At 38.4% G+C, this 18,987-nt stretch overlaps 1 protein-coding gene across 4 annotated transcripts in view; it reads left to right on the plus strand.

The window, feature by feature from the left end:
• The window catches only part of CLCN3 (chloride voltage-gated channel 3), a 131,617-nt gene extending 115,902 nt beyond the window's left edge, over nt 1-15,715 (plus strand). For 2 of the 4 annotated variants that reach the window (XM_084625391.1, XM_084625392.1), the window contains 4 exons: nt 2,786-3,184; nt 7,023-7,239; nt 10,725-10,800; nt 12,526-15,715. In XM_084625391.1, the coding sequence (XP_084481517.1) occupies nt 2,786-3,184; nt 7,023-7,239; nt 10,725-10,800; nt 12,526-12,684 (851 nt within the window). In that variant the 3' untranslated portion in view covers nt 12,685-15,715. The remainder of the gene's footprint in view (nt 1-2,785; nt 3,185-7,022; nt 7,240-10,724; nt 10,801-12,525) is intronic. The other 2 variants (XM_084625393.1, XM_084625394.1) reach the window with 1 other exon arrangement.
• Nucleotides 15,716-18,987: the final 3,272 nt, after the last annotated feature.

An 18,987-nucleotide genomic window follows, 5' to 3' on the forward strand; every position in this document is an offset into this window, starting at 1 on the left:
ACTCATGGAGTCGGCCCTCACGCCGCCCTCCGAGCCACTGAGATCAGACTCTGCACCCAGCACCGTGGCATTGGTGCAAAGTGCACCACCAGCACTGGCCCCCGACACCTGTCCCTGTCCCCAGTATCTGCTAAAAAGCAGAGAAAGCACACCAGGAGAGGGTGCTCCCCAAATCATCAGGTTTCTTAAGGGCCTGGAAAGGGAAAGTCAGGGGAGGAGCATAGGCCCATGCGGGGCAGCACGTCTCCAGATCAGCTAGGCACCTGCATTGCTGGCTAGGCTATCCAGCAATCTTAGGGACCCACCAACCACCCGGGTAGTGACAGAGGTGCCCGGCATCTGGAGGCTCTACAGGGACAAGGAGGATCTCCTTGACCCAGTCTTCTCTGCAGTCCATTCTGGACTACCTGCTTCACTTAAAACATCAAGGCCTTGCCTTCTCCTCAATCAAGGTGCACCTGGCAGCCATTATGGCCTTCCATCCCTGCGTCCAGGGCAGGTCGGTATTCTCACATGAAATAACTATCAGGTTTCTTAAGGGTCTTGAAAGACTTTTTCCACCGGTCCAGGACCCAGTGCCCCAATGATACCTCAACTTAGACCTCTCAAGGCCCACTGGACCTCCCTTTGAGCCTCTAGCCTCCTGTTCTCTTTTGCATCTGCTGTGGAAGGTTGCTTTCCTTGTGGCTATCACTTCAGCAAGGCAAGTCTCAGAGATTAAAGCCCTTACTGAACCTGAATCATGACCCTGTTGATTGTGCATTGTGTGAAAAAGCATTTGCAGCTGCCTATTAATTTCATTGGGTGACCCCTGGTTCTTGTGTTGTTTGAAGGGGTAAATAACGCTCCGTATTCACTTTCTCTGCACCATTCATGATTTTACAGACCTCTGTCATATCTTCACTTAGTCGTCTCTTTTCTGAACTGAACAGTCCCAGTTCTAGTAATCTCTATTCATATGGAAGCTGTTTCATACCCCTGTTTTTGTTGCCATTGTCTTAACCTTTTTCAATTCTAATATATCTTTTTTTGAAATGGAGTGACCATAATTGCAAGCAGTATTCAAGGTGTGGCCATACCGTGGATTTATATAGTGGCACTATAATATTTTCTATCTTATTATCAATCCCTAACATTCTGTTCACTTTTTTTGACTGCCTTTGCACACTGAGTGGATGTTTTCAGAGAACTATCCACAGTGACTCCAAGATCTCTTTCTTGAGTGGCAACAGCTTTCACTTCATCATGTTGTACGTATAATTGGAATTATGCTTTCCCACAGGCATTACTTGGCATTTATCAACATGGAATTTCATCTGGAATTTTGTTACTCAGTTTTGTGAGATCCCTTTGTAACTCTATGCAGTCTGATTTGGACTTAAATGCAAAGTTTAAATCGCTTTCAATATATAAATTATATGCTATGAAATATAAGACTTTTTAATTACTGCAGTCCACTTTTTTGGGGGGGTATTGAGATGTTACTGAGCCCGTAGTCAGAATGGAAAGCTTCTTTGAAACATATGATATGTAATTTTCCCCATAGTTAAGGGTTTGTAAATTAAGAGGTGTTGGAATTATTTAGAAGTATTTGATTTGTACCTGCTGCTGTTTCCATACGTGTTGCTAAAATGTTTTCTTAAGAATACATAATAATGTAGGCAAAGAGTTTCAAGAGGGTCTAGTGATTTGAAGGGTCCAACTTGAGATGCTATTAAGGAGCTCATTTTCAGAAAATGCTGATCAACCACCTTCTGAAAATAAGGCCCTTTGATGGTACCTCGAATTGGGCACCCAAAATAAGTACACACTTTGAACAAATTGACTTTAATTAAACTTTTGAAAAGCCATTTGTACAGTTTCTTTAAAAAAAAAAACAAAAAAAAACAAACAAAAAAATACCAGTAAATAATGGGATGAGCAGGGTGGGACAAAACTGACAGGCTGACAACAACCTCATCATAATCTTATTTTAAAAAATCCAAAATTTAATTTTACCCTCTTTACTTGTAACTGTAGAAAGAATCTGATATAATTCCAGTTCTTTCTGAATATGTTCTATCAAATGAAGATATATTAGCTACCACAAGGTTGCGGAAGCAAAAATCTTATCAGTTAATTTTTAGGTGGAAGGGAATATTTCAGATGTTCTCATAAACTTATACACTGTTGATGCTGTTATCCAGCAGGACCCTCATGATTTACAAGAGAGGAAAAATTGGTATTTACTGCATCTTTTCCAGTTGTTCAGAGAGGAGGTAATTTTAGTCAGTTCAGGGCTCTCTCTAGAGTTTTCATTTGGAAAAAAAAAATTCAGTTAGTAATCCCTTTAAATGTGTAGCTCTTGTATTGCTTCCCAGGGGTTGCCTTTACAAACAGTTTTAGTGTGTTTGCCAGATGTTGAACTTTGTGGGCTTCCTTAACCTTCTCCTTAATTATTTTCTTTAAAAATCTCAGTAAAGTGTCTTGGCAAAAATAAATCCACCATTATAAGGATTATTTTAAGGTATTGGGTTGTTAGTTAATTTATGTGACAAAATCAGGCATGTGTTTTCTCTCTTAGGACAATATATATTCAGTTTTTCAGGGGTCTCTCAAATGTCCTCAGTTACTTCTAGAGATTTAGCATGCATTGATCGCTATGCCTAGTGCTATTCACAGACTAATCATTTGTAGATGTCTTTATTGACAGGTTGGTACTTGGCAGTTGACAGGAGATCAGGAAATTCCTTAGCTGGGATATTCTCTCATACTAACATGCTGATAGGCTTATTTTTTCTTGCAGGTGGTGTGACAAGGATGACGGTCTCCCTAGTGGTCATTGTATTTGAGCTCACAGGTGGGCTGGAGTACATTGTACCTCTCATGGCTGCAGTAATGACCAGTAAGTGGGTGGGTGATGCCTTTGGTAGGGAAGGCATCTATGAAGCGCACATCCGGCTGAATGGCTATCCTTTCTTGGATGCTAAAGAAGAATTCACTCACACAACACTGGCTGCTGACGTTATGAGACCTCGAAGAAGTGATCCACCCTTGGCAGTGCTGACACAAGATAACATGACTGTGGAAGATATAGAAAACCTGATCAATGAAACCAGCTATAATGGTTTCCCTGTTATAATGTCAAAAGAGTCTCAGAGACTAGTGGGATTTGCTTTAAGGAGAGACTTAACCATTGCAATAGGTAATTATTTTACAATTCTGTATTTTACAAATCATATGTTCTCACTCAAGTGCATTAATACTTTAAAACAGAATTTAGTATGTATGTCTTAATTTTGTACCTGAATGTTTCATGTGTTTTATAGTCCAGATATGTAGCATAGGCTGTTTATTCCTCTCCCATCACCTTGATCAGGATGCTTAGAACTTATTTTTACAGTGGTGTCTTGCAATAATAGGTTCTGAAACATGGCACACTTCCATAAAAACCATGGGAGTTGCCACACTGGGACAGACCAGTAAACCATCTAGTACAATACTCTATCTTCAGCAGTGGCCAGTGCTGGATGCTTCAGAAGAAATTATGAAACAGTGGACCCAATTGTGCAATATAGTACTATGGATGGAAGAAAGATGTCATTCATTGCCAATCCCATAGTTTTTGTGGCTTTGTGCCAATACTGCCTCATCTGAAATGAAACTGTTATAACTTGTGTCTTCAGTACCCCTGTAACAGGGGCTTGGGTGGCTGGGGGACCTAGTGGTGAGAGAGCCTGGCTCTCAGCCCTCTGCTGGCTGAATGGCCTCAGTCTTTAAGGCTGGGGTGTGGGGCAGGGAACCTTCTCCCACCGCCACCCCAGGTCCCAGCCCAGGGAGGGCCCTGTGTATTTCAGCCCTTGAACAGCGGGGTTGGTGTCTCTCCTGGAAGGGAGTCAGAATCCTCTCCCCTGGGCTACTTCCTACAAGTCTGTTCAGTTTGGGGTGTGGCCTCTCTAGTCTGTCTACTGGGCGGCTTGCATCTCCCAGGATTCCCTCTGGGGTCCGGATGGTACCTTGCTGTGGTCCCAGGCTCCTTTGGTGGAGCAGCCGCAAGGTAGTGAGGGCGAGCCCCACAATTATCTCTGAGGTTCACTCAGTCAGTTACTTCCCGTACTGGGGATTCCTGTGCAGTCTCCCTTGGCCAGGAAACCAGTGCTCCATCCCTTCAGGCAGGGAGATAGCTAGCTCCTGCCACTTCACCAGTCAGCCCCCAACTGAGCCAGGCTTCTTTCTTTTATCCCCTCAGGCCTGGCATTGGCTGCAGGTATAGTGGGGCGGGGCTAACTGGGTCCAAGGCTTTCTTCAACCCTTGCTGTGCCGGCTGGCAGTTTCTCTGCTTCATCACGGCCTCATTATTATCACTTTCATACTGCAGAGTTGTCAGGGAAATATTGCCTGAGTCACCCCTCTGTGGCCACCTGAATCTGACTTCAAACTTTAATATAAAATGTTATACATTGCTATAAACCCTTGGGCTGTTTTATGAATTTTGAGTCAAAAGTTACAAAGGTTAGACCAGATTTGGCATTACAGCCATGTCAAACAGGTGGTTTTCTTACAATAAACTGTAAGAAACTGTGTACTGTTAGTAAATGTCTAATACTGTAATTGATTTTTCTAGTCCGTTTCATGTCAGAACACCACAGTCTGCTTGAACCCTCTTAAATACGGTGATTTAATGTGTTGTATTTTGGAATGTACATGCCATAAATTGGAACATAGCAAAATTATTCATTTAAAGAGACACAACACTTACGCCGGAAAATGTTGTACCTATTATTATTATTATTTTATTATAGTCAACGCCTAATATTCCCTATAACTGAAAGACTAGAGGAAAATAAGTTATTTTAAACCATTTTTTCAACTTGTTCACTTTAAGTGAAATTCACCTGTGCAGGGGGCAGAATACAAATTCTATATATAATATACATGATTCTTATCAAGATGCTGGTAATCTAGGAGTAGGTACCTCAAAATGTAAATGAAAGTCAAAATAGTTTAATTTCAAACTATGTTGTCTTTCATTTTCGTTTGGAGTACCTAATACTAGATTACGGGCAAAGAGATTTATCTTTATAAGAATCTTTTTTTCAGGCAAGATTCATTTTACCACCTAAATTACACAGTGGAAATTAATCATCCTTAAATTTGTATATCAAAAGAACCACTCTGGGAAATGATGGGAGTAGGGAAGCTTATGTCCAAAAATGAGGGAAGACTGAAAATGGAAGATCTGGCACAAATAAGCAAATTACAGAGATTCATAGAAACAAATAGAGAACATTTGATCAGTTTTAACATGTGTAAATTTAGTGCCCTCGTTGCCAAGATGGAGTCTGCTCTGCAGGCAGCTCTGGCTAAGAGAAGGCACGTGCAGGAATGCAGGGAAAGTACCTTCCACCCTAGGGGCACCTGTTCCATACCCCCCAGAGTGAGCACACATAAACCGGAAGAGTACAATGAATATAGGAAAGGGAAATATTTATTTATAGAGGGATGAAAGGAGAAAAACAGGGGGAAATGTAAAGGGAGCCATAAAATAGGGTTGCATTCAACTCAAGGCCCCACAGGCCCAGTGGCACCACAGTCTGAAAGGGCAGACACCGAGTTCAGGAATCCTTGGCAAAGTTCCAGTCCCATGGTGAGTCTTGGGTGCTCCTGGTCGTCTTTGGCACCAGTAAACTTCCCCCAACAAACCCCTCCAGTGCCCTCTTCTGCCACTCTCTGAAAACCCACACAGCAACAACCTCCCTGCTTAACTAGCTAACAGCCTTCCTCCATTCCAAGTTCAAAGTCACAAGCCCCAGTATTCACAGCCCTATGCAGTTCTGGGCAACAGTGATACTGGGTTCAGCCCCGATCAGCTGCTCTGTCCCTATCAGGCTTCGGAAGGTTCTTGGCTGCTTCCCTCTGCGAGGGCCTGCTTGCTGCAGCCCTTCTGTCTGAAGCGCCAGACACACACACCCTGTTGCTCTGCCCCCGCCTCCCACCAATAGCACTTCCTCCTTCTGGAACAATCAGCACTTCCTCCCTCTGGAAAAATATTTAAAGGGGACATGCTCTCTAAAGCCCCAAAGGGGTTACACCTGTTATACCCAACATTACATGACAAACCTTGGCAGTGTTACCTCGAGTGCAGTTTCTTCAGTGCAGTGGTCAGATGTGCTTCTTCCACATCAGATCTTCTCCTCCTCCCTTTTATTTTAAATGAAAGTTATTTATTGTACTGAGGGAAATCCCACACAATGTATACGGCAGCCACTATTTAAAAAAAAAAAAACACAAAAAAAATATTCCCATGGTATGGCACAAATATATCAGTGTAGTAAACAAGCAGTAGGAAATAACATAGTCATATTTGTGTACTTTTTTTAAATGGCACTTACTGTATATTAAGTCCCCTTAGGCTTCCAAAAGCTATCTCAGGGAGTGACAGGCAAGGAAGATGTTCTAAACTTTTGATATGCCCTCGCTACTCCAGATTTGAAGCTCAGTTGATGTTGTTTTGTGACTTTCCATATGAATAGTTGGTTCCTTGAAATACTGAAATGAACTTTCCTCATGTGTCATATTCAATCTCCATGGCACCCTCATAGGAATGTGCTTTGGCTTCAGCAGCGGAAGGGTGTGGTAACAATAGGACAATCAATGTGAGTGCACCCTATTGAGACAGTGCTCCCACTCTTATGAAACCCATCTGTTTCTGTGCACTACACAGATAGTGGCTGTCTACTGCCTACAACATTATTAAATAGCATGTATATTGCCCAAATGGTGGTAAAGATTTGTTCCACTGCATGCCAGCATGCATATTTGAGATATTCACTATATTATTAAAGGCAGAGTGTGATTGAAAGTTGTATAGTCTGATGTCTCTTCTGCTGGTCTCTGTGAAGTGCATGTATTGGAGAGAAAAGAGCTGATTGTGAAAACAAAACTTCAGAATAGTAAACAGGATGAAATCTAGTTGGAGTCTGCCTTTAAATCCAAGAATGATTTCTTTCTCCCTGATTTTTTTCCCCCTCTTTTTATTATAGAAAGTGCTAGAAAGAAGCAGGAAGGTATTGTTGGCAGTTCCAGAGTCTGTTTTGCCCAGCATACTCCATCACTTCCAGCAGAAAGTCCTCGGCCTTTGAAACTTAGAAGCATTCTTGATATGAGCCCTTTCACCGTGACAGATCACACACCAATGGAGATAGTGGTGGATATTTTCCGCAAGCTGGGTCTGAGGCAATGCCTTGTAACACACAATGGGTGAGTACAGCAGCAGACACACTGTTCATTTGGTCAGATGTAATACTGGTGACTAGTGTAACACGCTGACAACTTAAATTTAATTCCTATGTGATTCCGGACTATCACATTTAATGACCTCATTGCAGTCTGACCTCAACAGTGGACAGCCGGTAGCTGATCCAGAAGTTCAACTTTTCTGGTCAATTTCAGTTGCTGGTGAGAGACTGGAAATGCCAGTTAAAAAGCTGCACTTCTCTACAGCTGTTCCAACAGGAACAACTTTGAAACAAAAAATTCTATCAGAATGAAATAGTTTGACAAATAACCATTTAAAAACTAAAATTGCATGTAATACAAGGGGAAACCTCATTCCATCTCTCTTCCCTCCCCTTCCGTTCTCTGTACCCCTGTTCTGATATTGTCCACGTGCGGCCAGTCAAAATTGGGCTGTGGTGAGCAAAATCATAGTTTTAAAAAATAAAAAAATCGAACTGTTTTATTTTACCTTTATACAACCTTATTTTTTCTATTTTGAAGTAACAGGTATAAAATGCATGATAATGGGATGTTTTCTTTTATTCCCACTGGTTTCCTCATGAGGCAGGGGGTGGGAATACCTAATTTACTACACTGAAAGCTTGTAATGAGCTACAGCATCTTCCTCTTTTTACTGTGAACCAATAAGTAAAAAGTAATTCTCCATTTCCATCCATGTAAAAATATCTATATTCTGTTCCATAAACACTATAAATCCAAATCCAGTGTGCTTTGTTTTAAAGAAAATACAAAATGGTTATAGGATATTTTTTCAGATTTTAAGGCGAAAAAGGAAGTATTATGATGATCTAGTCTGACTTCCTGCATAACACAGGCCTTGGAATATTTCCCAGGACCAGGGCTTCCGTGGGATTAGAACTGATCCCTCTGGCGCTGCAAATAAAGGCAACGCCCATAAGCCACCGAGGGTCTGAGCTCTGTCACCTTCATTACAGGTTTTTCTCTTCTCCACGCCCCAAGCCTATGTCTACGCTGCAATTAGACAGACCAGCTGACTCAGGATAAGGGGCTGTTTAATTGCAGTGTAGACATTCACGCTTGGGCTGCAACACAAGCTCTGGGACCCTCCCGTCTCGCAGGGTCCTGCACTCCATCCAGAGCCCCAGTGTCTACATTGCAATTAGATAGCCACTTAACCCAAGCCCCAGTCATCTGGCATGGGCCAGTCATGGATTTTTAATTACAGTGTTGACATACCAGGCATTAATAGACACATTTTTTAAATAGTCTCTCAGTCAGTGCCCCCAGTTCTGCACACGCAGTTAATTCAGTTGCAGTGCAAGAGGCAGAATTTGTCTAGAACAATTCAGTCTTCTGTGAGGCACAATAGGAGGCCCAGATTTTCAGTTTTGTATTTTTGTGTTCACACTGTGCTCAGTGCTTCAGCTGTCGATATGTCATCTGCAAATGCATGGAAAAAAAGGCTCTCAAACTCTTAAGAGAACATGTTTCAGCAGTGGAAATTAAAAGCCTGTGGTTTAAAATATCCTCAGAGTTTTGGTTCTGGCATATTAGGAGCCAGGTAGCTATTGCTTAGTTCTAAAAGTTCAAGCCAGAACCACTTTTGTTTTTTGATTTTCAAAACATACTTTAAAAATATAATTTTAAGAATGAGAGTGTATATATGAGTGGGACTATGAGGGCTTGTCATCCTATCATGATCTACCAGCTAAATAAATAATTAATAAACTCTGCCTTTTGCACTGTTTAAAGGCTTGTTATAATTGCCTACTTTCTAAAATAAACTTGCTCCTCTTTCTGAGGGACTGCTCATTTACTGAACACTTTGCTTTCACGTACCTTCTCTGTGAAATATATGAAATATAATTAAATGTAGCGATCTCATGCTTTCCCTTTAGTATACATTTACAAGATACCTAAGAAGTGGAGAGTATTCCTTAATAATTTCATGTTTAGCATGAATGACTATGGGAGGATAAACTAGAGAACTAAAATATTTGGATGGAGGGTTTGTTTATTTGTTTTGTTGTTGGCAAATGGACTGCTGCTATGAATTAAAGTATAACACATTTATTTTTAAATTGAGTTATTCAGATGATACCATCTTGGAAGCATGATTAAAATGCATTTGCTCCAAATTTGTTCTTTAACACATGCATGTACTGAAAGAATAGTGGGAACTTTTCTGAAACTTAAATAGCTTCCTAAAAGCCTTTCTACTTCAGGGCAAGGGACTCGTACACTATCAATTTTAAGTCCGTGTATGTGTCTAATTACATTCCTGAAACCCAATTTGGGGAAAGAAATCTGCAATACTAAAATTTATCTGAGGAATCTTTATGTTGCACTGTTCAGTACTATAAGTAGCTTCTACTGCAGCTTAGAGCTCAAATACAGGAACCTAATAATTGTTTTGGTATAGTTGTTAATTACAAAGAAAGGTTAACCACGCAAAATTAAAGTCAAACTCTATTATGAATTTTAAACAGTTACTTTCAGCATAAATTAGTGGAAAATATGGAATGCTTCATTAATCAGCTGCGTTGTAACAATAACCATTTTTGTTCTCCTGCTTCAGCTTGTAAACTTGTTACTTTGTGAGCTCAGTATTCACTACTGGTCAAATTTTAAACCTGGTTTGTGATGCCTCGGGTAATGGGAGTAGCAAACTGCCAGGTAGAAAGAAAGGGCTAATGTACTCTAAATTATGGCAAAACTGATAACAGAATCTGTAAATCAAATGTGGTCTCAAAAGGCAACCTCCCATTTTATTAAAGCTAGTTTGTGCAACAATAACATGTTACAGTTTGGACTAGGAAGTTTGCATTAATTGATAGTTGTGATAGTAAATTAAGGCCTATTGGGAAGTACATAGAGAGTAGGTTTAACTCGTTGATTTACGCTAATGTATTGATTTAGTGGAGCTACTCCTGATTAAAGATTGATGTGAGTGGAGAATTAGGCACACTATGCCTGGGCTGCAGCTCAGAATTATTTTATTGTATTGGGTAGCTTAAACACACTCTTTCTTTGACTTTCTAAAATCCGGAGTTTGATTTTAGTCTTGGTCATCTACTGTGGCAGGCTAAAATTTTAGCTCCCAATGTTTATACAAGCTTAGAAGTAACTGCTGACAGAAGGAAGTTAAATTAAATCTCAGTTCCAATATTTTTTATAATTTTTAGATATATGGATATTCAGGCAGATGAATGTGATAATGGTAAACTTACATCCATCCATTTTCAATATTTGAATATATTACTCTAAGCTGAAAGATGCATTTTTGTGCCATGTAGAAAATGAGCTAACAATTTCTGTGAAAGGATACTGATTCTCAAATCACTCTTCATTTAACTACTTCATTATTAGCATTCTTACAGTCCATGTTTTTTTCATTTTACTCTACTCTAAACCTTTCTCATTATGATTGGAAGTTTTTTTTCATTTGATTCACACAGTTATTAGCATAACATGATCTGTTTCAGGATTGTCTTGGGGATCATCACAAAGAAGAACATATTAGAGCATCTCGAGCAACTAAAGCAGCACGTCGAACCCTTGGTGATTAGATATATCAGATCTCCTAATTAGACATGTTAGAAGTTAGGAAGCATGAAACTTGTGATCTGTTCAGTGTTCTCTTACAATGACATCAGCTGAACAACAAAAATCTTCCTGTGCAATAAATACAATAATTTGTATTAAGGAGATTTTAATGTAGAACATTTGTAAAAACTAAGCTGTTAATACAGACATACTGCTACACCAGCTAAAAATTTGCTGTTAATCACAACATTAAAAGAAAGTTATAGAGATCAAATATCAGAAACTTTATTTGATGTTCTTGAAAGGATGGCAAGTGATTATATTATGCCAGATGGGAAAAGGCTGAGCTCAGAAACTCTTTCCTTTTCCTTTTTGTTAATGCATATTAAGATGCTTCTGTATTAAAAACTAAAATATTCCTTGGTCAGATCTTGGCAGCTTTAAATAGTTGATCAAGCCAAAAAAAATCTCAGTTTAGTTTTCTGACAACCAAACCAGAAAATAATTTGTACTTAGTGCAGCATTAGACCTTTCTTCTGCTATGCCCCATGTGTCTGCATGCTTCTAAAGAGCAGTCATTTATTTTTGTTATGCACTGTATGTCTTGCTGTTGTTATCTATAGCAATCAGTGTCTCTTCATAAGATGTCTAGTTATGTCCTAAGCCGCTGAATGGCTTGTTAACATTTTTACTAGTGGCTTCCTAACCTAAATATAGTATTACACTAAGATGTTGTGATCTAACGTTAGTTATAATTTAGAAATCTTAATTTGGATGTTAGTTGCTCTGCAGTTGTTGCATCTGTACTAAACCTGCCCTCCAAATGTAGCTGCTTATGTGCAAAACATGTTAATTGTTTTCACATTTTATTTTAATATTTCACAAGTATTTCATGCCTCCTTTAAAACAACAAAACAAAAAGTACTAACAGATTAACAAGATTAGCAGCTCATTCTTTCTGCTTTCTGCTTCTCCTGTGATATTATCCTTTAGGGAAGCCTCACTCTTTTTGAAATAACACACAGTTATATTTTTAATCGCTATTAAGAACTTTTCATAAGAGCACAACATTTAAATTTTAAAATTTGTACAGTTTTTTAAAATTAGTAGTTTCTTTGTTTACTTTTTAAGTTTTCTAAACTTGAAAACAGAACATCTATTGATTATTTTGCTTAAATTCTGCTCTCAACTGTTTGTGCTCTTATGAAGATACCAGACTAACCCAGTATGTTAACCTGGAAAGATCCTCTAAATTTAATTTTTGAAAAAAGTTTGATTTGGTGTCAAGGTTTTTGGCAATCAAGCAATTTGTGACTTTTGGTGGCTAGTTTGGAGCATATATTCCTTTTGAAATGGGATCAATATCACTTCCTATTCATACCTCTTTTGTTCTTTGTTCTTTGTTACTTTTTTGTTGGCATATGTTAATCAAAATTTCATTTTGTAGAAACAAACAAACAAACAAAAATTAAATATAAATGGGCTTGGACTCTGCTTGCATTACTTGCATATCATGAAAAATGGATTACAGCTTAGTGACCATCCTATTTGGTGCTTCCACGCTGCTCTCTTTTAACAAAATGATGGTTACTTGATATTTTTATTCATAAAATGTTTTCATTTAAACAAGAAAATCAGGCTATTTGCTCTATTCCTGTCAACAAAAAGGACTTGGCTACAGATTTAGTTCATTTCTTTTCTCTTGTAGAGTAATAGCCATTTTCTATTTATCCTTTTCAGGCGCCTCCTTGGCATTATAACAAAAAAAGATATCCTCCGTCATATGGCCCAGACGGCAAACCAAGACCCCGCATCAATAATGTTCAACTGAAACCCATAGCTGAGGAGAGAGAGGAAACTGAAGAGGAGGTTCATTTGTTGACCAGTACAATGCTTTAGCCTGAAGGATTCTTCTGTGGTCGGGAATGAGAGCTGGATTTTTGCATAACAGTGCTGCTGGCATTCAAGAGTTGGTCTGGGGGAGCTTGGAGAGGAGGAAGAGTGATGTTCCTCACTGTAACATGGGGAGAGCGAACCTCTGCTATCCTGCACTGGATGCGTTCCATGATGACAGATCTGCCATGATAGTGCAGTACGAAAGCTGGGTCAGAAGACAGAATTCTCCAATCCCTAGCCTAGCATTGAAGAGATGCATTGTTAGTCCCTGTTTCCAGAGGGATCACTTGAATTGAGCCATCTTTTGAAGACTGCAAGGTCTTGCCCTTTTTACCATTGAAAACTGTTGTGTTAACTCATGAAATATATAGTTATTACACATCACCTTTCTACATTCCAGAAGAGCTTTTATTTCTTTCTCTCTCTCTCTCTCTCTCTCTCTCCTGAGCCGTAACAAAGCCTCTTTAAAATTGGTCTGCCCTTCTGAAGCAGTAGTTTCTCATATTGAGATGTACTGTGACTTACCAAGGTTTGATCACAAGAAGGGAGTTTTTGTGTGCCATTAAACGTGTAGTTTGTACATCATGAAATGCTTGGGGCAGTATGGATCTGCTTCAGCAAAAGCAGACTGAACAGGTAATACCTTGTATGAAGCATGTGTGAATTTTGCAGCTTTAAGTGCTGTGATTTCAGAAAAATTAAAAATAGATGAAACTTGAGTTTCAAGGAAAAGGTTTTGCTGCAGAATATATCAATAATGTGACCTGGTCTTATGCAATTTTTGTATTATTGAAAACACTGACATATACCAATGTTGTGCAGTATAAGGAAAAAGTACTGCTACGCTGATAACTAAGAACAGGAACAATTCTGTACCATGTGATGGTAATTGCATGCGGAAACACTGGACATATTTTTTACATTAAATTAGAATTAATCATCTCTAGTTTTCTTTTTCCATAAAAAGATGTTCTACTGCTGACACTGAGGAAAGAAATGTAATTCATAACTTGCACTAAATGTATATTTTTTCTTGAAATTTTACCATTCTTTATTTATATTTTTATGGATTAAAATATATTAAATACAAATCAGTTAATATCTTACATAACTAATTCTGCCTTTCCATTGATTTTTATAGAGTAATTCAGAATCCTCTACACATAATGGAGGGTTGGGAAGAAGTTTACAACTTGATGAAGGGTTTAAAAAAAGTAATGATTTCTTTATAATCCAACATGCACATAATAGCATTTTCAAGCCTCACTTTCACTGCCATAACCTTGAGGTGTCCATTTGTTTATTATTACAAAACAGAATAAAACTACAAATACTCATTTTAAACCCTGCAGGGTTTTAGAAATAATAGAAATAATTAATTGTTAGACCTATTGTGACTGACTTTTGTTTTAAGAATCTTGAAATGTACTGGCTGAAACTTCGGGTGAAATGTAGCCTTTTAGAAAAGAAAACAAAAACTTACTTGAAATGTTGAATGGGTTTTAAACTCCAGCAGCAATGTACACTTTAGCAGGCTGACAGATTCAGAACATCTTTTTTTTGTTGTTGTTGTTTTCTTTTCAGAAAACTTATCTTCATTATTAGCTGAACATGTTCATCTATCAGGTTTAAAAAAAATACCACACACAAAGAAAAGGCAACATCCCAAGAAAGTATTGTCCCAAAAAGGAAAACTATAAAGTAGGGATGGGGCGGTTAAAATCTGGTGGGTAGATTAAATTCATGTCTTGGTATGTTCATTACACTTAGAACTTGAAATTAGAGACAATGACCTGCTAATGTTAATACAAGATATAACAGGTTAAAAAAATTTCTATCAATCTTAGCTACTTTTAGCACTTCTTGTCTTGAGGGCACTGATTCAGAAAAGCACTAAATAAGTGCTTAATTTTAGCACGAAGCCTATAGGACTAGTAACATGCTTAAAAGTAATGCATATGTTTACATGCTTCTCTGAATCAGGACTGAATATAAAGCTAATGAATGTTTAAATTCTGCTGTCTCTGACCTCTGGTCCCAGTAGAAAACAGAATACTTTTCTGCAGTGCTTATTGTGCTCATTATGGTCAGCCCCTTTTAAAAAGTTGGTTTGGAACCAAGCTACTATTAAAACTGCAGTTTTGCAACTAACTTACTTTAATTTTCTAATTGAAGCAAATATGTAATGGGGCCAATTATGCAGTATTGCAGCTGTCGAACCATTTACATGAGCCTGGGGCAGCGTACTAGTTTTCTCTGGCTAGTCCTGATATCAACTGATCTAAGTGCAGAATTTGGCTTCCCTGTGGGAGGCAGTTCAGAAGGTTGCCTGAGACACTGCCTTTCATCATCCAGCTAAAACTTGTTGGTGTTTCTTATAGCTGAAGGATATAAACATAACATGCTTTTATTAAAAAAACAAACCAAACCCCAAAGTTTTCTAATCACTTTGAAACTCCACTCCGACCCCTGCTGCTATCTTTACGATAAGATGCACTAGTGTGTGGCTTGTGTAAATTCAGACCTAGTTCTACTTTCACACTGCATGAACTGAAACAATACAATTCATGCCCCTGCTGTGTCTTTTTGTTTTAACTGTAGATCCAAGTGCAACATTTATATTGTGCTGATCTCGTGCACCTCTGTTCACTGTTCTTACCTGCTATGCTTTCTTCATTGATATTTGACATTCTTATCGAGTCATCCTCCATTAGAAATTCTGATATTGACTAAGTGTGCCTGTGCTGTTAAACAAAACGGTTTGTTTTCTAATGTAAAATTTCCAGCGCCTTATGACGGTTACTAATTTGAGCAGATGGGGTGAGGGTGTCAGCATCTTTTTGTTTTTAAACTGTTCAGTTACTGGGTCATGAAGAATGCATAGTTTGTTAATCTGTGATGTTGCTTAGAGCTGTATTTAATATTGATCTTAATGTTTTTATTTATAATAGTGTGGTAGAGTTACATATCATTACAGTAAAAACTGATTACTGTGATGATTCAATCATAAACATATTAAAAATTTATGTATGACCATTTTTTGTTTGACTTTTAATTCATGTGCTATCAAATATTATTCACGTTGCTTTTCCCCTCTGAAATTCACGGGCCCATGTAGGGAGTCTACCTGTGCACCAAAGGAAAATTAGCAGCAAGCAATTTTACCTGTAGACAAGCATCAACTAATTTGTAAACAAAAAGGCCACAAAAATAAGATTTCAGCAGCACAGTTCATCTGAGCTTGTTGCAGCTTTGCAATTGCTTATGATTCAGCGAGCAAACAATTCAATACGAATGGATTTTCTTTGAAAATTTCCATTTTTAAAAAGTAATTTTTGCTTTTAAGTGGTGGAATGTTTTGGTTCCTGATTGTTGCTTTACAATGCAACCATCTAATTTTAACTGATAGCTTAAAGCCACAATTCTGTATTTAAATAACTGCAGTTTCAATACTTCACTTTTAAACCACATTAGTTACAGTATTCATCATGTGGCGGAAACTGGGGCATCTGCTATTCAGCCATGCTAACCAACTATTACTTTTCTTCAAATTTTAATTTATCAGTTCAACTTTATAGATGTTTCTTATTCCTCTTGAGAGCAAAGCTTTTGTCAATATACTTTATTGTAGAGCAAACATTTAGGGCTATTAATGAATTTTACCATAAAGAAAACAGGAAAATGTATATTAAGGCCCACTCCTGCAAAGACTTAAGCACATGCTTAATTTTACACACTGTGTAGTCTCAGTGAACAGCATGTAAAGTTAAGCATCTGAGTAAATCTCTTTCAGAATTGGAGCCTGAAATGTAGCTTTCTGAAAAGTCAGTCAAAGTCTTCCTGTCTTACATCTACTGTGTGTGCACAAAATGAACAATTCTGACCCCTTGCAGAAGCCCTGAACATTTGCATACACATGAATATTTAAAATATGTATTTATATGTTGACAAGTGACCATAAAAAATTGATGATCCATGTTCACTCTTAATGATTTCTATATAAAATTCTTTCACTTTTAGGAAGGAAGCAGTTTACATTTCCTAGTGCAGAAAACTCATCTTGCAATCTGAAAGTTGAGATGCTTTTGCTGGCTTGCACATTATCATGGTAATAAGTAATTTTCTAATTACAGATTCTATCAATGATGTGCTCTAGGATCCTGCTCACTCCCTCATAGCTGCATTGGCTTGACACAGGTAAGAAGAGTACAAACTTATTTTAGTCACAAGTTGTTGTATGACACTGACTTTGTAGGGAGAGTAGGTCCGTTGAGTAAGAAGGTGCTGTTAGTTTGTTTTAACTAATTTAACAGTATAATAGTTAGTGCACCCCTAAAGTGAATGCAAAACAGCAGACAGGTTAGCTGCACAACAACATATTTGTGGCCAAGTACATAAGTACGCTGATATCTTGTAATGTCCCTGAGTGATTTTAGTGCTATTCCACCTTGCCCAGAAGAAAGATATGCTACACCTTCCTACTAAAGCAAAATTAAAAGCTATTGAAATTTGATGATCACTCTTTCCTGTGTGTATGACTTTTTCAAAGGAGAGAAATCCAGTGGGACACATGCAGTACAGTTCAAGTGAAATGTCAATTAGTTACCATGAGAGAGAGGAGGAGGACTTGTGGCACCTTAAAGACTAACACATTTATTTGAGCATAAGCTTTCGTGAGCTACAGCTCACTTCATCGGATGCATGCAGTGGAAAATACAGTGGGGAGATTTTATATACACAGAGAACATGAAACAATGGGTGTTACCATACACACTGTAACAAGAGCGATCAGGTAAGGTGAGCTGTTACTAGCAGGAGAGAAGAAAAAACAAACAAACCAACCCTTTTGTAGTGATAATAAAGGTGGGCCATTTCCAGCAGTTGACAAGAACATGTGAGGACCAGTGTGGGGAGGGGGGAATCAACATGGGGAAATGACACATCCACTCCCAGTCTTTATTCAAGCCTAATCTAATGGTGTCCAGTTTTCAAATTAATTCCAATTCAGCAGTTTCTCATTGGAGTCTGTTTTTGAAGTTTTTTTGTTGAAGAATTGTCACTTTTAAAGAGGAGACTATACCTTACATAAATTACATTAGGGCTATCTGAACATGCAGACAGTAAGCTGGTGGCAGCTGAGCAGAGCATAATGAATTAATGCCTTAAATAATGTTTCTAAAAGAGGAAACAAAATGATGTAAAAACAAAAGATTTTTTTTTTTTCAGAAGAGTTGTCAGTCTTTGTTTAATTCATTAAGGTAGCACTGTCCGAGCCTTCATTCACCCTGTGATGGCACAGAGTTCAGAATAGACTTGTAGAAATACCATTTGCTTGTGAGATTTTAAACTGGGGGAAAATATATAAACTGGAGAAAGATTCCAAGTATCCATTGCAATAGTCTGAAATGTGACTGATCTTTTGTCAAAGCTTATTTGAAAATGACAAGGTAGTTAAGTTAATTCTCTAACTTAACTAAGTAGAGTATTATAATAGGTTTTGGAAAACTGGGTCTACTTCTTTACTAAAGTTGTAATGTGGCTTCAGCATTGACCCCAGCAGTGTGTTTGAAATAGAGTTTACTGGTAAACTAGTGCTTTCTCTGGTGCAATGGCCAAATACTGTAGATTCAAACAAATAATTATTCTTGTACTTGTGTTTGTTTTTAAAAGGTTTCAGCTTATTCACAGTAGTGGAACGCTACCATATAAGCATCAGTTTAGAAGATTCTAATCACATTTGTGCACATGCAGAGTCAATTAAGTGAGGATCCACAGAAGTGGCTCTACTTGCTAGATTGGTACTAGTGGTGAGCTAGAGCCGGTTCGCATGAACCAGTTAAATTTTGAAGCGGGTTTAGAACCGGTTGTTAAAGGGATGGCTGTTCCCGCTAAGCTCCCATCCTGCATGAGCTCTTGGCTGGGGAGGCTCCCCTGAAGAATTTTTACTAACCCAGCGTGTCTTCGGCGGCACGTCTTTCAGTGCCCCTGAAGACCCAGAGTGAGTGAAGGACGTGCTGCCAAAGGCACGGAGCAACTAAAGGAACGGGTTCTTCAGCTTCTGGCAGCTCATCACTGATTGGTACCTGTCTCTCTCTAGGGTTACCCAGTCCAATTACTGGGAAAAGAAGACCACCTTGCATTTGTACTGTAGTAACCATACTGTACATGTGCTGTTAGCAGATCACAGGGTTTTGGAAGAAATGAGTGGGTGGAACTATATATTTCACAGAAGAAAGGGCTGGACATTTGCCTTGGATATTTCAAAGGAAAAGAAATATTACTGATAAATACAATTCCTTAGAATTG

This window comes from Lepidochelys olivacea (genome assembly GCF_965140295.1).
Source record: "Lepidochelys olivacea isolate rLepOli2 genome assembly, chromosome: 4".
Classification (NCBI taxonomy): Eukaryota; Metazoa; Chordata; order Testudines; family Cheloniidae; genus Lepidochelys; species Lepidochelys olivacea.